The sequence below is a fragment of the Macrobrachium rosenbergii genome, chromosome 18 (genome assembly GCF_040412425.1).
Source record: "Macrobrachium rosenbergii isolate ZJJX-2024 chromosome 18, ASM4041242v1, whole genome shotgun sequence".
Classification (NCBI taxonomy): Eukaryota; Metazoa; Arthropoda; class Malacostraca; order Decapoda; family Palaemonidae; genus Macrobrachium; species Macrobrachium rosenbergii.
The window spans coordinates 24,681,734-24,709,233 of record NC_089758.1 but is presented as its reverse complement, the minus strand read 5'-3'; the positions used below and the strand labels follow the sequence as shown (position 1 = coordinate 24,709,233).

Genomic DNA, 27,500 nt, shown 5'->3' with positions numbered 1-27,500 from the left:
GTTGTTCTTTGAGCTATTTTTCTTTCAAACTGTGCAGCTTAAGAAAAAGTAAAACACTAGTCAAAGTTGCATTTACCTTATAAATAGTGAATAAAGTATGACAACGAATGCAAAAAATTTCACTTCTTCAGAACCTCTGGTGTGTGTGTGTGTGTGTGTGTATATATATATATATATATATATATATATATATATATATATATATATATATATATATATATATATATATACACATACATAAATATATATACTATATATATGGTGTGTGTATGTATATATATGTATATATACATATATATGAGTATATATTTACATATATACATTCATGTACTCATATATATATGTATATATATATACAGTATATACACACACACACACACACACATATATATATATATATATATATATATATATATATATATATATATATGTGCGTAAATATGAAAGAACACATGACAATTATGTAACTGACATAATTAACTTCCTTTTGTCTACTGTTGCAAATCCTGTCGTGTCGTTTGCTTCAGTCAATGCATAAGTAATTTTACTTGAAGAATTCTTTGGTCAAAGAAAACGCATCAGTACATTTTGGCAGAAAAATCTGAGAGCCAGCTTCCGTCTCTGCATTTTCTTCTATCACGGCGGCAGTAGGTGACTAAATACCCCTCGTATTATTATTACTATTATTATTATTATTTAGTAGAAGATGAAACCTATTTATATGGAACAAGCCCACCACAGGGGCCACTGACTGGAACTGAGACGTTATAACGTGGGACTTTGTATTTTTGCAATATTATTTGCAATAATTTATCATGGAACGAGGACAAAGAGTAATGAGGTGACATTCCTATAAGAATACTTGTGTGCCTAAAGAATATGAATACTTATTGCACCCAAACTTTGAAGGGAGGTCACCAACAAATGACATAATTCTTCTCTAGGAAACAAAAACTCGCTTATTAGTACTTATAGCGGATTGTGAAACCAGAATTTTAAGAAAAAAAATTTTTTTTCACACTTCTACAAAAACAATATGTAAATACGAAAGAACTTGGAATGTATGAATAAAAAAAACAATTCCCCGAATACTCAGCGATTTATCATGTAATAACTAATTTATGACTTTTTGTAATAAGCTGAATCAACCCTTCCTTAACTAAAAATACATAATCATTTACTAATACTTCCACACTTAAAATTCTACAAAATATAAAGTGATATAAAAAAGATTAACTTTAAAATTAAGAATCTTATCATCGCCATATACAGCAGAAAATGTGTTGCTGATATTGCGTCGAGAAATTCACTGCCTGAAGATGATGACGTCATTTATCACGAAGGGGCTGCGGAATCTACGCCATAAATTTCCGTTCATCTCCTACTGCTGGTTTTTCTCGAAGTAGATGAAGTCCTGAAGATGAGAGGAAAAGTTTGATAGTTTATTTTTTCTTGATAAAATCGTCCCAGGAGTTACTGACACACTCACAGCCAAAAATACTGGACCACAGTGTTTTCAGGCACAGCAGAAATAAAACATAAAATATTTGACCAAAAATTGTTTACAGAGAATAAAAAAAAAATTCATAACAGTAAAAATATACTAGACCAAGAGTGGTTTCAGAAAAGGACAGGAAATGCTCACAATCAACAGTGATTTCAGAAAAGAACAGGAAATGTTCACAATCAACAGTTATTTCAGAAAAGGACAGGTAATGCTCACAATCAACAGTGATTTCAGAAAAGGACAGGAAATGCTCACAATAAACAGTGATCTCAGAAAAGGACAGGAAATGCTCACAATCAAGAGTGATTTCAGAAAAGAACAGGAAATGTTCACAATCAACAGTTATTTCAGAAAAGGACAGGTGATGCTCACAATCAACAGTGATCTCAGAAAAGGACAGGAAATGCTCACAATCAACACTTATTTCAGAAATGGACAGGAAATGCTCACAATCAACAATGATTTCAGAAACGGACAGGAAATGTTCGCAATCAACAGTGATTTCAGGAAAGGACAGGAAATGCACACAATCAACAGTGATTTCAGAAATGGACAGGAAATGCTCACAATCAATAGCAATTTCAGAAAAGGACAGGAAATGCTCACGATCAACAGTTATTTCAGAAATGGACAGGAAATGCTCACAATCAATAGTAATTTCAGAAAAGTACAGGAAATGCTCGCAGTCAACATTAATTTCAAAAATGGACAGGAAATGGTCACAATCAATGGTGATTTCAGAAAAAGACAGGAAATACTCACAATCAACAGTAATTTCAGAAAAGTACAGGAAATGCTCGCAGTCAACATTAATTTCAGGGAGGCTAGAAAAACTCATAATCAAAAGTGGTTTCAAAGAGAGCCTGAAAAACACTCACAGACAAAAGTGGTTTCAAAGAGAACCTGAAAAACACTCACAGACAAAAGTGGTTTCAAAGAGAGCCTGAAAAAAAAACACTCACAATCAGAAATGCTGCACCAAGGATCAGAGCCTTGTAGCGCACATCCAGATGAAGGTCGAAGGTCACACAGAAATTGTCCGCATCTGTGAAGCATTCTGTGCAGCATCCCTTCCAGGTCCTACGGATGCTCCCTAGGCTTCCTTCCGATCCTATGACCTGTAAGGAAGTCACGAGACTTGAGGTGCACTCTGACAGAACATCCTTCGCTCTTCTAGAGAGAGAGAGAGGTCTAGGGATCTTGAAAGATAATATATTAACAATAAGGTTTATTTTGAGACATCACTTTATGGAATAAAGTATACATGTATACGTCTGTTCGTATACAGTTTCGAAAAAAAAATCTATAGTTGGGATCTATATAAAGAGACGAATAAAAACGTTTTTATTTAGATTTTATATACCATTAAATAAAAAAAAAAGTTGGAATTGAAGCAAAGTATCATTTCCACTCTTTGCCTTTAACACATGAAGTCCTAGAGCTATTTCTCTTGATGCTGACAATCTCTTATCTTATCCTTAATTTTTCTTTTGTTCCTAGAATTATCTAGGTCCCACTGCCTTTTGTTTTTGTTGCAGCTGTCTTCTTTTTAGTTTTCTGTAAAAGAAAACTACTGTGCCGTCTTTGTCTGTCCGTCCGCACTTTATTCGTCCGCACTTTTTTCTGTCCGCCCTCAGATCTTAAAAACTACTGAGGTTAGAGGGCTGCAAACTGGCATGTTGATCATCCACCCTCCAATCATCAAACATACCAAATTGCAGCCCTCTAGCCTCGCTAGTTTTTATCTTCTTTAAGGTTAAAGTTAGCCATAATCGTGCTTTTGGCAACGATATAGGATAGGCCACCACCTGGCCGTGGTTAAAGTTTCATGGGCCGCGGCTCGTACAGCGTTATAACGAGACCACCGAAAGATAGATCTATTTCCGGTGGCCAGAAAACTCGATTGCGCCGAAGAAACTTCGGCGCATTTTTTACTTGTATATGCTTTTCCTTCAATACTTGGAACTGTATAACCTTTGTTTACATTACCAATTTTGATTCCAAGTGTGAAACTTACTTGTTTTCTCTTCGGCTCACCATCTCTGTTGGTTGGGCAGATTTCAGAGGTTCACATCAGCCCTCTTAGTCCCCCCCAGAACACCTTATCATTCTCATGGACCTCCTATAAGCAAGGGCCTCTGCTGGCATAAGGCCAGCTTAATCTAAACCAAACAGAACCACCGCTACAAGATTCGAGCTCTTTCCTGGGTTGCTTTCTCCCTCTTTTATCAGTGTTCTCTCACTTACCTTCCATCATTGCTTGTCTTCTACGTTCCATTTCAGGCTGAAACTGAAACAGACCTTAACTCGTAATATGTCATTGCTTGCTGAAGATGTCGCGCAATTGGAACTTGAAAGGTTCAAGTTAAGATGCAATACATTACGACTCTGATGCTGTTCTCCATGCATTTTAATACATTTTTATCTATTTATTAATCTATTAATTTATTGTTTGCTTTTGATAAGTGAGATCTCCTTCTGCATTTTCCTTTACTGTACCTTCTCCTACTTCCTAATGAGCTCCATATTCTTTGGAAGCTTGAGCTTCAAGTCAATGGCCCCTGTGGTGGGCTTGTTCCATATGAATAGGGATCGTCTTCTGAATAATAATAATAATAATAATAATAATAATAATAATAATAATAATAATAATAATAATAATAATGATAATAATAATAATAATAATAATAATAATAATAATAATAATAATAATAATAATAATAATAATAATAATGCGGTGTATAAGGGATCCAAATTCAAAAGCAAATCAGATGTATGAGGATTATATTATATCTGTGGCCTTCATCACCTGCTATTGTTTTATCTATAAGTGATTCATTTCCTTTATTTCTTTATCAGTAATAAAATTTATTCCACTGTCCTTTTATCTTCTATCAGTGATTAGCGAGTGGGATTTTTCTATACATCAAGTCCTACCATCGAGTGGTTCTAGGATTACCCAAGTCTGGTTTGACAGACACACAGTCAGGCAAACATTTTTGTCCAAAAGACAATCGCAGAAGGTGATAGTTACAAGATTAGATCTATTTTATAATTTTACCATCAAGAATAGAGCCACATTACCTTTTTACCATCAAGAATAGATCTACAGCCTCTTTTTACCATCAAGATTAGGTCTGTATTAACTTTTTACCATCAAGAATAGTTCTGCATTATCTTTTTATCATCAAGAATATATGAAGAGTAGATCTACATTATCTTTTTACCATCAAGAATAGATCCACATCATCATTTTACCATATATTATCTTTTTACCATCAAGAATAGATCTATATTAACATTTTACCATCAAGAGTAGATCTACATCATCTTTTTACCATCAAGAATAGATCCATATTATCATTTTACCATCAAGAATAGATGTATATTATCTTTTTACCATCAAGAATAGATCTATATTAACATTTTACTATCAAGAATAGATGTAGATTATCTTTTTACCATCAAAAATAGATCTAATATTAATTTTTTACCATCGAGATAGATCTATATTACCTTTTACCAAAAAGAATAGATCTACATTATCTTTTTATCATCAAGAATATATCCATATTATCATTTTGCCATCAAGAATAGATCTGCATTATCTTTTTACCGTCAAGAATAGATCTATATTAACTTTTTACCATCAAGATAGATCTATATTACCTTTTACCATCAAGAATAGATCTATATACTACCTTTTACCATCAAGAATAGATTTATATTACCTTTTTACCATGACGGGGTGATCTATTTGTTGAGTGAGACCAACATTTGTTTTCGAAATAAATTGATGGTAATTATAAGAAGAAATTTCCGTCTAGAAAATAATCTATAAAAACACGTGAAGCTGAAAAATATTGGTAAATGAACGAAAATTAATCGAGGCAACAGCTACACTCATCGAGAATTAATTATCTGTCCATTGCATTTACAGTTCATAACCGCTCTGATATTCACTGGATAAGGATTTAGCCGACATAAAAATAAAAGGCTTAAAAAATAAAAAATAAAAGAAAAACTTAATCAAATGATGATAACAAATGATAGACTCATTTACCTCGAAGACGACGTCACTTCCGCAGCTGCACGGGCAGCAAGGAGCCACGATCTTGAACACCGAATCGCCAGAGGCATTCTTGATGGAGTAAGTTGTGCCCATGGGCATCCAGAAGTTCCACTCCTGGTGCATTGACCCCAACAACTGCCCGTAGCTGAATATCTCCATTTCCTGGAAGTGGGTACTAAGAATGAACTGAGACAAGACGAAGGGTGTGTACCCAATCCTAAACAAGTTCTCGGAGTCATTGCAATCGTACACGAAGAATCAATTGCAAAGAGGCTCTGAACTTCATCTTATCTAGAATCCCTGTTCATCTCTCGATGGTTTATATTCGTTCTTACTAGATGGTTTACATTTATACTTACTAGAGAACTCAATATGTTTCTGAAACACGATTTAGTTTACCCATAATCTCTGTTCAACTCTCGTTAGTCTATATTCATCCCCTAGATCACTCGATATCTTTGAGAAACACGACTTTAAAACTTAGTTCATCTCTCGTTCGTTTACATTCATCTTCTTGACTCATATCAACTAGACCTCTCAATATCTTTGTGAAACAAAACTTACTTTACCCACAATCCCGGTTCATCTCTCAATATTCTATATTCATCCCCTAGACTCATACTAACTAGACCACTTAATATCTTTGTAAATCACGACGTCAAAACTTTGTTTACCCATAATCCCTGTTCATCTCTTGTTAGTCTCTGTTCATCTCCTAGACTTATACTGTCTAGACCACTCAATATCTTTGTGAAACACGACGTCAAAACCTAGTTTACCCTTAATCCCCCTTCATCTCTCGTTAGTCTACATTCATCCCCTAGACTTATGCTAACTGGACCGCTCAATATCTTCATGAAACACGACATCCAAACTTAGTTTACCCATAATCTTTATTCATCCTCTAGACTCATACAAGCTAGACCACTCATTGTCTTTGTAAAGCACGACGTCAGCACTGCCCCAGAGCTTACTTGATTACAGCACGGGGTACAGCAGGAGTTGCACCTGAGGGGCCGGGATATGCGAAGGACCTCGGCGCCGCTGTTGTCGACGAAGGGCATCTCGAAGGCCCTGATGTTGCCGCAGCACTGTCGCGAGCAGCAATCGTTGTCCTCCTTCGCCGAGAGGAACTCTTGACCCATGGAGTTCTTCAGGATGTACTTGTTCTTCACCTCCCATCCGCTGAACACTGGAACCAGGAAAGGGTGTTTGCGTTAAGCATAGATTGAAGGACATCAGACGTTTCATTTTCACGTAGCTGCAAATAAAACCCGTTAGATAAACAGTTTAAAAATCAAGGCTTTACTCGAACTGTTAAGAGGGATAGACCTGGTCTAGATTTCTCTGGAAAGTGAAGAATATTGGCCATTGTCAGTTCATTCAAATTCACATTTTTTTCACGACACTAAGGTCTACAGAGATTAGGCCCTAAAGAATTATAAACCAAGTGGCTGCCGTGGAAGGCACCTGCGACTCTACCATCATGCAGAGATTTCTACCACAATCCTTAGAATAAGGAAAATCAGCTGCTATAAATAAAGTTAGGGCCTATGCCAAAAGCAAGATGATTTTACACCTGTATTCGTGTATTGCAAATCGTTATATGAAAACATCAAACCAAATTCAAGAACAATATCGCTGTTTATGTATTTAAATTCAAAGAACCAAGAATGTGTTCCCTATGAAAGTGATTCTATGTATATAAAAAAAATAATCACTCTTTTCAAGTTCTATGATGATTCTAAGCATACAATGAGTTCTGTAATGATTCTAAGTATACTTTGACTTGTATAATGATTTAATGCACGAAAACTGAACGCAAAAATGAGCTACTCACGTTCACACAGAGATATGATTTGCTGGATGAGGACCTGATCGAGCTGTGCCAAGTATTCCAAGCCCGGGGGTATGTGTTGACCGCCCATGGGCGCCATGGCAAATTGGGTCATTGGCTGAGTCGTTATGGGTTCCATGGTTCGCGCCTTCCTTCGCACCTGAGGTTACCTGGAGGGAATTGAGACAGGGTTTTTGGTCATGATTTTGCTGCCACCAGACGATGAGGGCAGAATAGTCCTTGAAAGCTTGTGACTTTTGAATGAAAATCTCTGCTAGATGCCATTCGGTTTTAATGAGGTCCTCTTATTAATTGTATTAATGCACAGAACAATTGTGCAAGTGATCAAGTTTAATGTATATGAATATATAATTATGTATATGTACATATATATGTGTGTGTATATACATATATATGTATATTATATATATATATATATATATATATATATATATATATATATATTTTATTTATATATATATATACAGTATATATATATATATATATATATATATATATATATATATATATATATATATATATATATATATATATATATATAGGATTTTAGTGGTTAAAATTTGTATGCATATAAAGTATTCATACACACACAATATACTGCCTAACTATAACCAAATTGATAAGTAGTGAATTGAAAAAACGTGCAGTTGGTTAAATTACGAATAACAGTCTTGGCTTTGAGAGAGAGAGAGAGAGAGAGAGAGAGAGAGAGAGAGAGAGAGAGAGAGAGAGAGGGAGAGAGAGAGAGAGAGAGAGAGAGGGAGAGAGAGACAGACAGACAGACAGATCGTTATAAAAATCCTTTACAATGTTCAACTCTTCAGACAGGTGGAAAGATTTTCAGCCTCTTCATTTTATATGTCAGAGGATATTAAATTATTATGTTATTACTGTTATGCCGAAGATTGACCCAATTCATATGGAACAACCCCACGGGAGCCATAGACTTGAAATTCAAGCTCCCAAAGAATACGGCGTTCATTAGGAAGTGGAAGAAGGTAAAGAGAAATACAAAATGAAGAGAACTCACTTATTAAAAAGAAAAAAATAAATTAATAAATAGTGCATCTTCCCCAATCCTATTCTCGATGCATTTTGATACATTTTTACCTATTTATTAATTAGAGGTCCTAATAATCCTAGAAGTTCTTTAGGATGTGCGTGTGGGGTAGTAGAGTAAAAGTTAATAAGGGATGAAAACAGTGGGGCAGACCTTCCCGCCCTTCGAATGCCATGGCGTCAGTAACCTAGATGTTATACAGTTCCTGTATAAATATTTCACGAGTATTAAGCCATATATGCAATGGTACTGTTTTTTCACTTAGAGTAAAGGTTAGTAAGGGGTAAAAAAAAGGTGGGGCAGACCTTCTCGCCCTTCGAATGCCATTGCGTCAGTAACCTAGATGTTAAGTATACCTTAGTTTTACCAGACCACTGAGCTGATTAACAGCTCTCCTAGGGCTGGCCCGAAGGATTAGACTTATTTAACGTGGCTAAGAACCAATTGGTTACTTAGCAACGGGACCTACAGCTTATTGTGGAATCCGAACCACATTATAGCGAGAAATGAATTTCTATCACCAGAAATAAATTCCTCTAACTCTTCATTAGCCGGCCGGAGAGTCGAACTCGGGCCTTAGCGAGAGCAAGGCCACTACTCTACCGACTCTCCCAAGGAAGAGCTAACCAAGATGTTGTGATGCCAGTTTTGATAACCATAAATCAATCAATTCCTGTATAAATATTTCACGAGCATTAAGCCATAGATGCAATAGTACTGTTTTTTCATTTAGATTTTATACGCTAGGAACTCCTCACATTTTACAAATTTTACAGGGTGCTACTTTGGCTAGTTGTCCAAGCGTCACCAACTCCGAGGTGCTAGCACTAGACGCCGCATGGTAAATGAAAGTAGACAGCCGCACGAAGATGTCGTATGTTGATATAATTTGTCGACCGCACAATATAGAAATGGGTGTATATAACACTTTGATCCCCGAGGGGCTATTACTAAACGCGGCGTCCCTAGGAGCTTCCGCCATTTTTAGTACTAGCACCTCGAGCCAGCCCTATGAGAGCTGAAAGTCAGCTCAGTGGTCTGGTTAAACCACTTTAATAATAATAATAATAATAATAATAATAATAATAATACTAAAGACAAGCACCTCGGAGTAGGCGACGCGTAGATAACAAGCCAAAGTACCTCCCTTTACAGTCACTTAAAAATATATATATATATATGAACCTAGAATTTGTCAAAAACATCAAACATTCCCGTCGCTAAACAATATTAATTTCCAACCATTCACTCAATCTCATTTATTATTTCATTCTATCGCCTGTTCTTTGTCTGTTCGTCAGTTTAAACAAAAGGACTCTCTAATTGAGACTAGAAACCAGTTTCTCCTATTTGTTACTTCATTATACTTCTTGTTTGTTTATTACTGAGAAATGCTTATGTTTTCCTAAAGACTGATTTCAAAGAAAAGGCAGATAAGGAAGCTAGTGGGTGACGTCATATCCGGTTCACTATCACAGGCATGTAGTTAGTATGTTCAGTAAATTCGCAGCCAAATTCCGCTCACACACTGTATATATATATATATATATATATATATATATATATATATATATATATATATATATATATATATATATATATTCATATATACGTATATATACATATTGAATATGTATCTTGGGTATCTATATTTATATTTTATATTTTAAGCAGCATCGGCAAAGATTACCCATGTTGAAACATATCTCTATGTATTGCTATGTATCAAATAAGTATTTTACAGCTATACAAATTCTAACCAAATTTATAAGGCTTAGCGGTGACCTTGAAATTACTCGTCTTCCAACTTTTTGTATAACTATGAATCTTCATCTGCCGATGACAGGATGTTTACAAATTCGTTGATGCTTCTATCAAATTTAACCAAATGTATTCATACACTTCTGTTAAGAACTAATTGTATGTCTCAGTATCAATATAAAATTTAGTGGAATTAATTTAAACGATTATTCTTCAACGTGAGTCATGTTGTAAATAGACTAACAACTGTTTTCAATAACTCTTCAACTTCCAACTGTCTAAAAAAAAAAAAGTCTACACGGTTGTAAAACTGCTTTTTTCCCCTTTTCATGAAATATAAATTTCCTACTTCACTCTTATCACGGATAAACACTGAAGAATGTCTTCACTCAAGACACTATCACAAATCCAACCTGCTGTTCACTCTTCTGCACTCACTCTGAAACTTCCGCTCCAGCCTGGCTAGGTTGCGTTTCTGTTGGCGGCAAGAGTTCGGTAGACCATACCAGCCTTCCTACAATCTTCCACAAGTTATCACCCTGAGCTAGGGCTCAAGCTGGCATAAGGCCGTCTTAATCTAACTGGTAAATCTTGCTGGGATGTAAAAACAACGATTGACCCATATGCGATACACGATATACCTTGACTAGACCTAGGTCTAAGGAGTATACACAGTGCATGACCGTTACATACTGTGCCTCTTGTAGCGCATGTCCACAGTCGATTACTTTTTAAATTTTACTTCTATCAAGTTTTTAAGAATAAATACAAACCAACTGCTAGAAGCGGACTGTTCTAGTCGACTGTAGTAGCGATGAAATCTAAACAGTGTCAAATAATGAAAAACATTGTTTGCCTGAAATCTCTCACTACACAGTGAGTGATGGCTTTCGTTTGCGTTTTTGCAGAACGTTAAAGCTTATTTGCCTTTATGCGTAAAATAAAAAATAAAACCCACGAAGAGTCATGTGACTATTAAAGACAAAAATTCACTTTCAGGTCATTACAACAAATGTAAACACCTCTCTCTCTCTCTCTCTCTCTCTCTCTCTCTCTCTCTCTCTCTCTCTCTCTCATACACACACACACACTGACACACATACTTTGTCCATGTATCGCCCTCCTAAATGATTCTCTTCTCTCTCTCTCTCCGTAGAAATATGTATAACTGATTTGTCACTCCGGTGTTGACAAATGTTTCCAACTTACCTATTTATCTACAGGAGAAATCTGATAAATGACGATAAAACGTGTTAGGCTGGAGCAATGGACAAGGAGTTTCTGTCCCACTGAGCTGAAACAAGAGTTGTCGCCTCATCTTATCTCTCATTTCGAGAGATTTTTTTTTTATCTTATCAAATCTAATGACGTCACCCAAGAAGTCACGTGTTTATTGAGAACTACGGAATATAAGATGTGGGTCACTAATCGACGTGTGACACCAGTTTATAGTAGGAGGTAAATCAATCGGTCTTTTTTTTTTTTTAGCTGTGTAATTGGACGTGATTATTAGGCTGATGAATAAAAATATATATATATATATATATATATATATATATATATATATATATATATATATATATATGTGTGTGTGTGTGTGTGTGTGTGTGTGTGTGTATGTGTATATGTTAACTTGTAAAAGTATTTTCCTGAATTTCTAAGTGACGGAAATCCTGATTGATTGATGCGTGTATTCAATTCGACCTTGTATATTTTTTCCTTTTGCAAAGACATTAGCTCACTGTAACATACGATATATATATATATATATATATATAGGCTATATATATATATATATATATATATATATATATATATATATATATATACTGTTATTAATACCATGATTGATGAAATGACCATCTGAAGACTAATGAAACATTTTTCAAAATGATTGTTGAAAATGCTCTTCGTTTTATCTCCCCTGGTTTTCTCTCAGACTAAAACAGAATTAAAGAACATTTCTTTTGTCGATATTATCTACCCACATCTACAAAACATCTCCACGTCAGTTGCATAAATGAATTTGATAACAGACAGAACACTATCACTGAGTTTTTACCATAATCTGGCTCAAGGGTAGACACTTCCACAACCGCATACCTTCGTTGTCATGAGTTCGGAAATAGTCTCTTCAAGTTACAAGAGACTTATCGAATCGTATTTTTATTGTTATGACAAAGTGAACAGTTTCACTTATGTTACATTTCTTTAGTTTTACTGAAAACCTAGACAAGCGTCTCCCTTGCAATGTTAGTATAATCAACGTCTTTATGTGCTAAACTCTGCAAGACTTAGAAAATTTAAAGGTGCAGAGACTCAGCTAAGCTTATATTTATGTCTACGGTTTGAAGGTGAAGAGACTAGGCACGTGACACATTTTAAAGTTTGAAAGAGTCTAGATATATATTTCTAACTAAGGTTTTAAGGTTCAGAGACTAAGCCTGTGACACTGCAAAGTTTGAAGGTAAAAGACTAGGCCTATATCTCAGTCAAAAGTTTAACGGTACAGGAACTATTCCTATGACACAGTCTAGAGTTTGAAGGTACAAAGACTAGGCCTATATCTCAAAGGTTTAACAGTACAGAGACTAAGCTTATGACACAGTCCAAAGTTTGAAGGTACAGAGACTACGCCTATGTTCCTATCAAAGGTTTGAAGGTACAGAGACTAAGCCTATGACATGCAAGTTTGAAGGTGCGAAGACTAGGCCTATATCTCAGTCAAAGGTTTAACTGTAGAGAGACTGAGCCCATGACACAGTCCAAAGTTTGAAGGCACAGCGACTAGGCCTGTGACACAGTCCAAAGTTTCAGGGTACAGAAAATAGGCCTATGACACAGTCCAAAGTTTGAAGGCACAGAGACTGGGTCATGACACCCTCCGAGGTTCGGTAACAGTATTCTAAGGTAACCGCTCAGTGTGAAACAGCTAAATGTACTATACATAGCATGGTTGCCACTATGTATATATATATATACATATATACATATATATATATATATATATATATATATAGAGAGAGAGAGAGAGAGAGAGAGAGAGAGAGAGAGAGAGAGAGAGAGAGAGAACTGCACCTCCTGCAGTTTCCCTCAAAAAAACTTCATTATAGTGTGCTATGGTTATGGTCCTTCCTTAGACTGCCACAGTAAGTGATATTGGGAAAAGAAAAAATGAATTTATGTCAAAATAGTATAACTTTATTCACCACAGTACAGAGAGTGATTGAACAATGCCTGCTTATGTGCGCTGTCAACTTAAAAACACATACACACACACACGCGCGCGCGCGCACACACATGCATCTATAAAAGTTGTACTTTATTCACTGTAAAATGTACGTTATACAGCTGCTGTTTTCTTAGTGAGAAACACTTTCTTATCTGGGTAACAATGAAAAATCTAAAAAAAAAAAAATTTTTTTAAACACTATATATTCCTCCACTACAGCACACAGTTCGTTCCAACACTCTTTGAACGAACTCCATTCAAACAGCCTCACAAGGAACTGTTTACAAAACTGTTTATGAAACGCTGAACAACAATAGTCAGTAGTCACACATAAAATAAGATGAGACTCAAAAAAACATCATCCAGAGAGCATTCAAGAAAACATCTTATTCTTTATAACAAAAACATTTTTAGCCAGGAATGATGTTGAGAAAAAAAAAAAAAAAAGGCCACTCGAGAGATTCTTTGTGCAAAATCGTCATTCTTCGACGGATCTTGACGTCTACTGATTTTGATTTCTTTCGAAGTATATGAAGTCCTGAAAAGAGAGAGAGAGAGAGAGAGAGAGAAAAAAAAAAGATAGTTGGTTAATGGTCGTAGGTGCTATGTTCTCATATAATTTTAATACATTTTGGCCAGTAGGGTGGTCACGCATATATATATATATATATATATATATATATATATATATATATATATATATATATATATATATATTATATATACAGTATATATGTATAATATACATGTACACACATATATATTATATATTACATATATATATATATATATATATATATATATATATATATATATATATATATATATATTATATATATATATATAAAACCTCTCCGGCTTTTGGCAAAATATTTTGGAATAAGTTTGCTAATTCTAGTTACACTCACCTACAGTTGACTGGCAACCAAGTACAAGTGTTTGTACTCAGATCAACAAAGACACACTTGCTAAGAATTTGGATATTACTACAACACCTAAAATGCTCCAGATGGAAAGTATATAGACTGTACTATAAACTCTCACAATCAAAACTCAATAGGAAAAATAATCAACATATGGAAAGGTTTCAGACATAACCAGAAATATTCAATGTTGCGCTAGATTTAAATGTATCGGGAATAACTAAATATGCTCACAATGGGTAAATCTGTAAGCCTGTACTTTGTTTCTTTGATTTGGCGGTAAATATCGGCAGGCGATATCACTCAAGCTAATCATGATTGGTGGAAGCTCAAGCATCGGCCAGTCAGAAGCTAGACAGATGCTTCAATGATAATCAACTGCGAATATTTACAGACAGCTCAAAAAAAAGTAATAATAATAATAACAAACCAACAAAAAGATAAAAGCCTATAGATACAGTGATTTCAGAAAAGTATAAGAGCAAAAGTACTCCCACTGATGAAAAAAAAACTGCAATAAGTGTCACAAAGGCTTCGTACAGAAAAATATAACAGCAAAAGTACTCCCACAAAAAAAAAAACTGCAGCAAGTGTCACAAAGGCTTCGTACAGAAAAATATAAAGGCAAAAGTACTCCCACAAAAAATAAAAAATTGCAATGTGTCACAAAGGCTTCGTACAGAAAAATATAACAGCAAAAGTACTCCCACAAAAAAAAAAAACTGCAGCAAGTGTCACAAAGGCTTTGTACAGAAAAATATAAAGGCAAAAGTACTCCCACAAAAAATAAAAAATTGCAATGTGTCACAAAGGCTTCGTACAGAAAAATATAACAGCAAAAGTACTCCCACAAAAAAAAAACTGCAGCAAGTGTCACAAAGGCTTCGTACAGAAAAATATAAAGGCAAAAGTACTCCCACAAAAAAAAAAAATGCAAAAAGTGCCACAAAGGTTTCGTACACGACAGAAAGAACTCACGATCAGAAACGCGGCGCCGAGAATCAGGGCTTTGTAGCGCACGTCAAGATTGCTGCCAAAGGTGACGGCGAAGTTGTCGGCATATGTGCAGCACTCGACACACAGTCCCCTCCACGTGCGGGAGATCGATCCCACGGATCCTCCTGATCCTATGACCTGTGGAAAGGAGGACTTACAAACTATAATCTGTTCTAGGTGTTACAAATGTGTTCTGGAAAGTATCTCGCTGTCCTTGAGACTAGAAGCATAAAATGGACGGTCTAAGGAAAACATTCCTCTGAAGACTGAGAGAAATTCATACACTGATGTAGTATTCTCATATATATATATATATATATATATATATATATATATATATATATATATATATATATATATATATATATATATATATATATATATATATATATATATATATATATATATACATATATACATATATACATATATATAGTTATGTACATATATAAAATATGCATATGTATTAAACTTTATCACTTACACAGTTGTTCTGAATGAGTATCTCTGCTAGATACCATCCAGTTTAAATGAAGTCCTGTTATTAATATGTATGTGTGTATGCATATATATGCATGTTTATATTCACATATATACATACATTAATATATATGTGCATATATATATATGTGTGTGTGTGTGTATACATATATATATTATATATATGTATACATATATATAATACATATAAATATATATTATATATATGATAAAAAAAATATTTGTCAGCCTGTAATGGCCAGAATGAACGTCATCAGCAAAACCAGGTCGGACTCTATATGAGATAAGAAAATAAGAGATTTAAAAAAGAATAAAAGGTCTCCATGAGATAAGGGAGGGAGAAATAAAAGAAAGTAGTTTACCTCAAAGACGACATCACTCCCACAGCTGCAGGGGCAGAAGGGCGCCTCGATCCTGAACACCTCGTCACCAGAGGCGTTTTTGACGGAGTAGGTTGAGCCTAGCGGCAGGCAGAAGTTCCACTCCTGGTGCATCGATCCCAACAACTGGCCGTTAGCAGTTATCTCCATTTCCTGGGAGATAGGACAAAGGAAAACTCATTTTCTGGTAAGATTTGCGGCTTTGGTACGTACTTCCACTTGTCTTGGAAACCAGAAAAAAAAAATCCTATATAAGGCTTGATTTTATGAAATCTAGGCTGTCAAGCCAAGTGCTGGGGCACTTTCGGCCATTCAGCGCTTGAGACAGTGAAAATAAATTAGATGAAGTACTAGGGTCGAAGGGTGGAACTGGGAGACAATCCCACAGTTGTACTAAGAAGTAATAGTCAGAGAAGTTGGACAATAAATTGAAGAAAGGAAGCGGGTATGGTGGTAAAGTGAATGCTTTAAAAATCTGGTGCAGCTTGGGGCCGGAGGAACGCAACAAATACCCTTCTAGTAAGGCCTACAGTGCACAACGGGAGGTGCAGTGACTGCACTACCCACCCAGGGGGAGAAATGGTGTAACATGGGTGCCCTGGTATGAAACGATACCGCTATTTGATAATAATAATTTCTCTTTGTGTCAGCAACTCGAATGTTAGTCGTACGAGAATACTTAACAATTTCCCTGTTCAGAATTACGTATCGTCAATATGATTTTCTTGGTGGCCGGTAATAAAGTCACAGGAAAAAGAGTCACGGGAAAAAAGTCACAATTTTGTCTAGGAAAAAAGTCACAGGAAAAAAAAGTCACACTAATTTATAGTGGCCGGTAATAGAGCCACAGGGAAAACTTCACAATATTTCTTGGGGGGTTATTATCTTTACGATATTTACAGTCTTTTGTTTATGTTTACACGATAATCCCTAGCGAGCTTGTGCTAAACACGCCGCGAAGATGGATACATAACGGGTTTAAACCCTTGGGGGTTACTATCTAGAAAAGAATAATGTGACCATTTTTTTCCCGTGACTTTTTTCTGTGACTTTTTTTTTTTATCTGGATTCGATTTTCTTACCTGGTTGCAACACGGTGTAAAGCAAGAATTGCATTTCAGAGGCCGGTAGAGACGAAGGACTTCCACACCATCACTGTCGAGGAAAGGCAACTCGAAGCCTCTGACGTTTCCACAGCACTGCTTAGCACAGAAGTTGCTGTCTTCCGTCGCTGTGAGGAATTCTTGTCCCATAGGGTTTTTCAGTATGTACCTGTTCTTGACTTCACAGCCACTTAACACTTTCGAAGGAATTACGAAGAGAGAGAGAGAGAGAGAGAGAGAGAGAGAGAGAGAGAGAGAAATTATAGCATCTGGGTATGCCACTTTCTTCTTACAGTTAATTTATTAATTTGTTATTCTATTTTTTCTTTTCTACTTTTCGAATAAATGATCTCTTCTTTCTATATTTCCTATTACCTACTGTTACCTCTTTCAAATGAACACCATATTCTTTGGAAGCTTGAATTTCAATTCATTGGTCCCGACGGGCTTGTCCCATATGAATAGGGTTGATCTTCTGAATAATAATAATAATAATAATAATAATAATAATAATAATAATAATAATAATAATAATAATAATAATAATACAATGAAAAGCGGTTATACTCGAACTTCAGCCTAATGAACATAGATCCACAATTTTAACAGGTATCAAAACATTTCAATCGCAGTCATATTCATAAATTCTGGCACCCTTGCATCTATAATTTCCATTTTTCAATAGTTACACATAACCAAGTCCTTTGGTAGCTAAATGCAACGGAGTAACATTTAAAAAGAAGTTATTTTGTTCATTTTCAGCACTAATATTTTTCTGTTCTTTAGGATCAAAACAAAGCTTATTTTTATATATTAGAATTGCTTTAAATAATAACAACAACAACAACAACAACAACAACAACAACAACAACAACAACAACAACAACAATAATAATAATAATAATAATAATAATAATAATAATAATAATAATAATAACAAGATATTCAACAGGCTGGAAGTAACTCACATTCACAGGCTGAAATGAGCTGCTCAATAATCACTTGATCCATTTGAGCCAAAGACTCCAAACCAGGAGGAATGTAGTTATCACTGGGCGAAGACACCATCATCATGCCGTATTGGTTTTTAGGTTCCATGGCTGATTATTTTTTTTTATCTGACTACAGCTGTCTACTGAGAACCGAGCAGGGTTTCTGAAAGAAAGGGTACGTGGAAGTCACAAGGTGCTGTCAATTTAGGCGCGGGCCTTATGCCAGCACGAGTTCTTGATGAATAAATAAAGGTGGTTCTTGAGTAGGGCATGGTGTTACAGGGAGTAAAAGTGACTGGTATGGACCTCTGAGCTCGACCAAACAGTCGAGATGGTAGATATTTGAAGTGTTTGTTTGAATACGTACGAATTCTTGTCAATAAGAACACGGGAAGGAAACAGCTTTACTTTTATTTTTGTAATAACTTCAGGTAAAACGAAGATTTTTGGGTCTACGGGAACGCGGGAAGCCTGGAAAATAACTGTAAGGGGTTTTGAAATTAAGAAAATGTATATCCGTCCACCAAACAATTTGCCCAATTTGAAACTACATTACATAAATGGAAAAGTTTACTGCTAAGTCCCAGGTGTTGTTTAGCTTTTTTTTTTATGGATGAATTCATTTTCTGAAAAAGAGAGAGAGAGAGAGAGAGAGAGAGAGAGAGAGAGAGAGAGAGAGAGAGAGAGAGATCAACCTTCCAGTTGTAATGCCTCGTGTGTTATGAATATAGCATCATCAAACAACAGTAACCCATTGAGCAAAAGTGAAAATCCCTGAATTAAAAAGTGTTGGATTTTAAAGTTCAAAAAATCTTCACTTTTTAAGACTAGCGTTCGAATTCAATGATAAACTTCATATGCGTAATACAAAATAAACGAATAATAAACGAATATTTTCATATTAATATTCAAGAAACTCTCAAACCGTGCAATTCACGGCAGCTGACTTTGATGCTTTTCAGGAAAACGTTATTGGTCACAGTATATTTAACAGAGGACAAACTCTGCAGTATCTGCATTTATTTTGACCAAATTGCCAAATGAAAGGCTAACGCAAAGGAACCTAGTAATCGCAGGACATTGTACTGTCAAGCCTATCGAGGATTTTACAAGCTAATAAGACTAACACATTCAATCGTAGGTATATTTATCATTAGGACTTTTACAAACCATTGCGTAAGTCATTATTTTAGCATCAAAAGCTCCCTAGCATATTACTCTATACTATCCAGCAGCGTAAAAGTCCGTTTCCACATATTAAAATTTACTTTTCAATTAAACCACGTCTTTGCTATGGAAGAGACTTATGATTTGCTCATGAGGCGCCAAGACAATGAAGGGGCAAGAGGGGAATCGGAACTAGAATTGCCAACTATGTATTAATTTATTGCTTTGATAACGTTTTGGAACAAAAATCAGATTGGTCAGTCTGATTTGATAATATATTAGGCTACTTAAAAAGTAAAGTTAAATAGGTATGGAACGGAAATGAAAAGAAAGCAATAAATTATTTGCAGTATGAATTCATAGTCAACGGCAACTGTATCTATGCATTCATTTACTACTTTAATCATTTTTAAAACAACGTTTAGGTCGGTCTGCCTGACGAATAGTACAATAAAATATTTTAAAAGTAAAATAAAATAGGTATGGAACGATAACAAAGAGAAAATAATAAGTTATTTGCAGTATGAATTCGCTCGCAATGGGATGATGGGATCTGTTTACTTACTGGAAAAGCGGGAGAGTGAAGACTTCGAAAAGAGGTGTCTGTGTAATTTTGTGTTCCGTGTGTTATCTGGCTTATTTCGCCCATTTTTTAGATACCTGCGCACTTCTTCTGTACATCAGTGACATCTTGAAATGAAAGTTATACCGCGAGAGCAAGCGTGAAGGCAGAAAGTCCCGCACAAGCAAAGAAAATTCGATGAGAAAACTGTCTCCGGACTCGTTTAACCAAAGCTCAAATCTGCCATCATAGAGTGAGTGTTACGAGAATACTTATTTATTCGACTGTTTCTTTTCTGTACCATTGATTAAGAGATATATAGTGGCTTAGGGTTTAGGATAAAACTGGATTAAGTTTAGCATAGGCTAGTAATGTATGAGTAACGAGCTGCTGTCAAATGCATCATTAGCCTATAGGCCTAGTTCTAGCGGTAGCCTTTTATTGTCATTGGTTGTGTTATTTATGTGATATCGTATAGTTGATGATAGCCCTCTAGTTTAGGTTTCCAGTCTGATTGTTTTATTTTTAGGGTGACTTAAAGTTGTCGTACATTTTGCAGACTGAGCAGCTCTCATGTTATAGAGGGAGGGTGGTTTAGTTCACTTGAGGGGTCCGCAGCACGTCGTTGCTGACAGCCTATTACAGTTTAATCAAAGGTATACGGGTTTAAGGAGATCGTTTTCCCCAAGAGCTTGAACAGTTTATCAAAAATGAAGATTTTCATGCCTGGGAGAGAAGGAATATTATTTTTTTCAAATCTGTATTACTGTATAGGCCTGCAGTTGTTCACTTGAGGGGTCCGTGGACGTGGTGGCTAATAGGCTGGTTTACACGGGTGTAAGGAAATTTTTTCCCCCTAAAAATCTACTAAATTTATCAAAAATTTAGAAGATTTTTGTGTATTGCCGTCAGGGCGAGAAAGGATAGTGTAACGTTTCCAGTGTAATTATTCGCCTGTTATGGGATAAATTTAATTATATCGGTTTTATTTCCGTAAGTATTTATTTAATAACGTTAAGTAACAGCACCAAGACAAACAACTGAGTAAAGGTTCCTTGGTACTTTAGAGGTAAAATTGCTTCAAGTCCATACATTGTTAACTTTGCACTGCTTTAACGGGCGGCTCGGGGAACAAGAGCTGGCATAGGCTTATAGCCGAAAACTTCTCTCATCTTGATTCATTACGCTTTTGGGGTACATTATGTTGACCAATGTATAGGCTAAAAATAACAAGTAAAAAATGCGCCGAAGCTTCTAAAGCGCAATCGAATTTTCTGTACATCGTATAATCAAGGCCACCGAAAATAGATCTGTCTTTCGGTGGTCACGATATAATGTTGCATGAGCCGCGACCCATGAATCTTTAACCAAGGCCCGGTGGTGGCCTGGTCTATATCGTTGCCAGGCCCTCGAATATGGCTAACTTCAACCTTAAATAAAATAAAATAACTACTGAGTCTAGAGGGCTGCAATTGGGTATGTTTCATGATTGAAGGGTGGATTATCCACATACTAACTTGCACCCCTCTAACGTTAATAGTTTTTAATATCTGAGGGCGAACAGAAAAAAGCGCGGACTGACAGACAAAGCCGACACAAGTTTTCTTATCAGAAAACTAATAAAAACGGGGAATTCCAATCTTTATTTTATGCATTCTACTTATCTTGACTCGTAGGATAATTCATGTGCTGTGTCGTATTAGTGCCGTTCCACGAGTTTTACTCAACTTTTGTAAATATGTATTACTCAGAATCGAATTTAATAGCAAGATACATAGACTATATGAATGGGCCAAGTGAAGAAAATGTGTCAATATCACCGAATTTATCCTCGATTTTGCACATCAAATATCATTACGCCTTCATTACCGTGCTTCAAAATGCATTATGTTAGCACCTAACTTATTCATGTCTTAAACGCCGTCAAGACTAAATGAATATAAACCCCACCCCCAACCCCGGCCCATTCATATTTTGTACCATGATATTTTGAAGGTCAAGATGGGCAAAGTTTGTTTTGTTTGTACAGTGGGTCATAGTAGTTGCTCTTTCCAGCCTTATTGATCCCAGCCCTTAGCTCAGATAGTGGTGAGGCGGTAGTGTTTTGAACTTTAAAAAACTTTTGACACTGTCGACTGTCATTTTTTTAAAGTGAGTATGGGTAAAGTCCTACAAGACTTCAAATTGCTAGTATACCATACATGTTACTCTGCCAGGTTGTGTTTGGAAAAATGTGCTATGGTAGTTATGCAACAGTAGGTGACAGAGAGAAACAAAAACCGTGCTGACCATAGTGCAAACCTTTGTTTGACAAAGAAAAACATTTATTTTGGCATTTCGGTACATAGGCCTATATGAAAGCTTCATGAAGGACAACCAGATGTACTGTGTGCCAAGACCTCAGTTCATTATACAGTCCATACAGAAACTGCTGTAGATTACAATTTGTAGCAACATAAACCTCACCCTCTAAAGAAATCACCATCTGCTCTGTTACATGTTTTTGATCAGATTACTCATAGATAAATTTACAATTATGAATCGCTGCTTTTCGCCTTTTTTGCAATTAAGTCATACATTTCCTTCTACTCCAGAACACTTCAACAGATTCTGCCTTTAATCACCATAAACATCATCAGATAAATACCAGCATTTCTACATTTCTGATAAATTTAATCAACGAAGGTTCTAAATCTCCAGTATTTCTTGCGACCTTGAGAGTTCGCCCACGCCTGCAATAAAAAACAAATCTTTTGCCACACCCAGATTATTGACTGTGTAAAATATGGCTTCGTGAATGCTTTCAATGTCTTAGGACGCTCAGGAAGCTGACATACTACGCGGAGTGAGCGAACTACAATCCAGATTGCTCACCGTTCAAGAGAGAGAGAAAAAAAAAATGAGGAATGAACTTATTCTCGGTTAACTTGACCTTAGTATCCCATGAAAGAAGTTTTAAAGTAACATGGAATTAAGAGGAGTTAAGAGTGAGTCTACACATTATGGGATAAGAACATTCACTTGAATTTCCTTCCATTTATAAACTCTTTCGTTCTGAGCTCCAGGATTGCAAGTGTTTGACAGCACTTAGGTAACAAAAATACAGTCTTCGAATCAACAGATAAGTAAAACTTACACTGTTTTCTTTAATATAAAAGATTATGTTTGCACAGAAAATTTATAAAAGTCTTCACAAGCATTTGCAGGAATGAAAAAAAGTGAAAGCTGAATAGTATTCGTGACTGAGATTATTAAAATGGCGAGGAACGTAGATATACAACGATGTTAAAAAAAACTAACTCGAGCAAAAAGGTAGATTGGGAAGATCGATAAAGGGGTTACCTTGTGCCAAAAGTGTTCGAACGAAAGGGTCTTAATATATTTACAAAAGAAAAATTGTTTTTGAAATCAGTAAACGGTAAGGCAATTCTATAATTTAGACAATATAAACGAATAATGAATGAATGAGAACTTATGCTTGAGTGTACTCATAAGTAAGGAAACTCAAAACTTATGCCTTTGGAGTCAATGTACAGAGGCTATGTCACGCCTCAAGACTCCCTAGGGGGGTTAGTGCCGTCAGTGCACCACGTGTGGGGCGCTGTAGGCATTACTTAAGGTTCTTCGCAGCGTGACTTCGGCCCCTAGCCACAACCCCTTTCGTTCCTTTTACTGTACATCCATTCATATTCTTTCTTCCATCTTACTTTCCACCCTCTCCTAACAGTAAAATTAATTCATAGCGTAACTGCTAGGTTTTCCTCCTGTTACACCTTTCAAACTTTTACTGTCAATTTTCGTTTCATCGCTGAGTGACCTCATTAGTCCCAATGCTTGGCATTTGGTCTAACTTCTATATTCAATTCAGTTCAATTCGCCCCTCAAGACTGGGTGACTCACGACTCAGTAGCACCTGCCATTATGATTCAGTAGTATTTAAGATTATTCAGTGAAACCCGGGATAACTCACGCCTCAGAGACGCTTGAAATTACTCATGACTCGGGAACACCTGAGATGACTCGGCATACCCAAGATAACAGGCAGACACACCGTCCAACGCACACCACTTTATATACATATATATATATATATATATATATATATATATATATATATGTGTGTGTGTGTGTGTGTGTGTGTGTGTGTGTGTGTGTGCATGTGTGTGTTTGTGTACATGAGTTTTGGTGTGGGTGTGAACAGTGTTTGAGTGTACGATGTACCTCTAGATTCATAATCGTATTTCATTACTTGCAGACCCTAAAAAAGAAATAATATTATGTAGCAATGCATTCACTGTATGCGTAAGCGTTGTATATGCCGACATAAAATAATGGGTAAATATTTACATTGAGCGACCGACACGCAATAACGTGTGCATGGACCTATGTGTTGACTGTTGTACCTCAACAAACCATTTCCATGGCAACAGGTGATCCGTGTAGCAGATAAGCCTTTTAACGATAGGAACGCGCGTTGACTTCCATTTACAACAACAACAACAACAATAATAATAATTGTGGTGTTATTAATTATGAAAACAATTCAGTACCAGTAATTTTAACGCATGTTAGCTTTATCTTGAGCTTTATAATTGTGGTTGTCCCAGCGCTTGGTCTTTGGCCTAAATTCAATAGTCTCTTCTATTCTGTTATTGTGGTTGTGGTTTTTTGTGGTTTTTGCTTTAGTGACGCATGTGTTTACTTTTTTATTCTGTTCTTCTGATACTTCCACACTTCGAGCTTTTTTTTTAATGAGTTTTGGTGATAATGACCATGATGATAATTCAATAACAGTAATGTTAATATAGTGTTTTTTTTGTGGTTTCTGCTTTATTGACGCTTGTGTTTTCCATTATTCTAATCCCTGATAATTTCACATTTCCGAGCTTATTCCAGGTTCTTAACAAGACACCAGGGCCACAGTGACCAACAAGACACCACAGCCTAAACCCCCGTAGGGGGTGGGGGGTTTAGTGCTGTCAGTGCACTTCACGCAGTGCACCGTAGGCATTACTTAAGGTTCTTTGCAGCGTCCTTTCGGGCCCTAGCTGCAAACCCTTTATTCCTTTGACTGTACCTCCATTCATATTCTCTCTTCCATCTTACCTTCCACCCTCTGCCAATAATGTTTCATAGTGCAGGTGCGAGGTTTACTTCCTGTTACACCTTTCAAACCTCCTTAACTCTCAGTTTTCCATTCAGGCGCTGAACGACCTCATAGGTCACAGCGCTTGGCCTTCGACCTGTATTGTATATTCTACTAGCCTAAACGCAAAGCAAGCAATAACAGCACTATTATTTTTTCGTTAATGCGTACGAAGTCCTGGTGTTAGATATGTTAATATGGATAACGAAACATAGGAAACCTTGCCTTCAAGGTGTTTGTTTTATTTGTTTAAACAATTTGACGTACGAACTCGCGCGCGCGCGCACACACACACACACACACACACACACACACACACACACACACACACACACACACACACACACACACACACCCGCCGCAGAACGGTAAAAACCAGAAGTGTGCAGAGGAATAAAAAAAAAAAAGGCAAATCAATAAAGTAGGAATTATTAGCTCTCTTTAACCTTCTTGGAGTTTTTGTACTTTTCCACCGGGGGGTGGGGGCCGGGTGTCCGGCAAAGGGTACGTGGATTCCAGTGACTCCAGTAGTAGTAGTAGTAGTATGCGCCGTAAGAACAGGAATCTGGCTATTTCTTATAGCATTTCATATATATATATATATATATATATATATATATATATATATATATATATATATATATATATATATATATATATATATATATATATATATATATATAACTGAATCACGAAAATATGGAACCTGATGAATATATAAATAAAGATAAAATCCACGAAGGAAACGGAAACACTGGAGTGCTGCGAGGCCTTTCGACGCTATGTCCTTTACTTAGCAGAGTTATATATTTATATGCGACAGTAGTTCCCGTGGATATACAGAACAGAAGTAACTGCGACCTTCACACTTTGACAGGTAAATCGAGGTAAAACCCCTGCTTACAAAAAACTCCTTAGCAGCATGTTGAACCTCCCACGCAAACTTTCGACATAGTATATTGAGGAGCTAGAGTTGTTTACACCCCACCAAGAGAAGAGGGATAATTTACCTTTAGAATGAAAGTGGTTGGGGTGTTGGGGATGAGGATGGGCACATGTAATGAGTGACAGTACGCATTGCATGTACATATGTCATGAAGGGTTCCGTTCGTTACGTCACATTCCATACCTGCTTCATAGATGTAATCACCTAATTACACAGTACCGCCTTGCTAATAAAGAGGTAAATAAAATAAATAAGCCACGCTAAGTACCTAAAGTAGAGACAAAAACAGTGATAAAAATAGGAAAGGACGAGGGTAATAAAGGGCCTGGGACTAAGTAGATTTCGTTTATCATTGGTGATGACTTAAATGATTTAGTAACGATAAAGAAAGATTAACAGTAGGTTGCATGCTGTGGATCTGTGTGGCATAAGTAACTTTAAGGATTATGGAATTCCACAGAAGTGAAGTAACATTTATTAGTATCGTACGTCCTCTTGTTACGAACCGATTGAAAAAATTACACAAAACTTTTACATAATTTTTCAGGGTGTTTATTCGTATTTGGCTCTCCCGTAGGGGGGTAGTGCTGTCAGAGCACCTTAACGCGGTGCACTGTAGGCATTACTAAAGGTTCTTTGCAGCGTCCCTTCGGCCCTTAGCTACAACCCCTTTCATTCCTTTTACTGTACCTCCATTCACATTCTCTCTTCCGTCTTGCTATCCACCCTCTCCTAACAATTGCTCCATAGTGCAACTGTGAGGTTTTCCTTCCTGTTACACCTGTTAAACCTTTCAACACTCAAATTCCCTTTCAGCCCTGAGTGACCTCATAGGTTCCAGCGCTTGGCCTTTGGCCAAAATTCTACATTCCATTCCATTCGTTTTTGACCAAAATACGGAGCAGAACGTTGTAAATGGAAAATAAATACAAACAGTGCGAAGAGAATCAAAGTGAAGTACGGTTTTTAATAGATAAATAACGAGGCAGCAAATAACTTACATATGTGCACGAATAAGCAACAGCTGAGAAATGAATATTAAGTATCGGCATTTAATGTTCTGCCAGAAAGACTCCTTAACACTTATATGGTTTTATTATGCCACTTTTCCCTGGTCCCATTCTCATTTCTGGCCCGAAATAGAACTCGGCTCTCGATGATCTGTCCTTTTGGTACTATTTATGTTAATATTTATGTTATTTATATCTAAGTGTGTATTTAGTCGTTACTGGTTCCGGTCATTTTTATTGTTATTTATATCCGTGCAGTTATATATATACTATATGTATTATAT

The 27,500-nt window shown here is 36.1% G+C and overlaps 3 protein-coding genes across 7 annotated transcripts in view; 1 reads left to right on the top strand and 2 right to left on the bottom strand.

Moving 5' to 3' along the window:
* Window positions 1-993: 993 nt before the first annotated feature.
* LOC136848209 (phospholipid scramblase 1-like) lies at window positions 994-11,578 on the bottom strand. Of its 4 annotated transcripts, none has more exons than XM_067120537.1 (6): window positions 11,468-11,578; window positions 7,420-7,586; window positions 6,554-6,771; window positions 5,571-5,741; window positions 2,470-2,625; window positions 994-1,414 (listed from the first exon to the last, which is right to left on the bottom strand). In XM_067120537.1, the coding sequence occupies exons 2-6, from the start codon at window positions 7,553-7,555 to the stop codon at window positions 1,382-1,384; spliced, it is 714 nt and encodes a 237-aa protein (XP_066976638.1). In that variant the 5' UTR covers window positions 7,556-7,586; window positions 11,468-11,578; the 3' UTR covers window positions 994-1,381. The 4 variants fall into 4 exon arrangements, with proteins under 4 accessions (XP_066976638.1, XP_066976639.1, XP_066976641.1 ...); XM_067120538.1 differs by having other exon boundaries at window positions 11,362-11,474; XM_067120540.1 differs by lacking the exon at window positions 11,468-11,578 and adding an exon at window positions 10,608-10,699.
* Window positions 11,579-13,363: 1,785 nt separating this feature from the next.
* The window catches only part of LOC136848207 (phospholipid scramblase 1-like), a 22,216-nt gene continuing 8,079 nt past the window's right edge, over window positions 13,364-27,500 (bottom strand). For both annotated transcript variants that reach the window (XM_067120531.1, XM_067120530.1), the window contains exons 2-6: window positions 18,362-18,548; window positions 17,373-17,590; window positions 16,273-16,443; window positions 15,392-15,547; window positions 13,364-14,028 (exon numbers count right to left, since the gene is read on the bottom strand). In XM_067120531.1, coding sequence (XP_066976632.1) covers window positions 13,993-14,028; window positions 15,392-15,547; window positions 16,273-16,443; window positions 17,373-17,590; window positions 18,362-18,491 — 711 coding nt within the window. In that variant the 5' untranslated portion in view covers window positions 18,492-18,548 and the 3' untranslated portion in view covers window positions 13,364-13,992. The remainder of the gene's footprint in view (window positions 14,029-15,391; window positions 15,548-16,272; window positions 16,444-17,372; window positions 17,591-18,361; window positions 18,549-27,500) is intronic.
* The window catches only part of LOC136848208 (vesicle-associated membrane protein 3-like), an 88,938-nt gene continuing 81,550 nt past the window's right edge, over window positions 20,113-27,500 (top strand). Inside the window, exon 1 of the mRNA XM_067120532.1 lies at window positions 20,113-20,367. The gene's annotated coding sequence lies outside the window, so the exon portion shown is untranslated. The remainder of the gene's footprint in view (window positions 20,368-27,500) is intronic.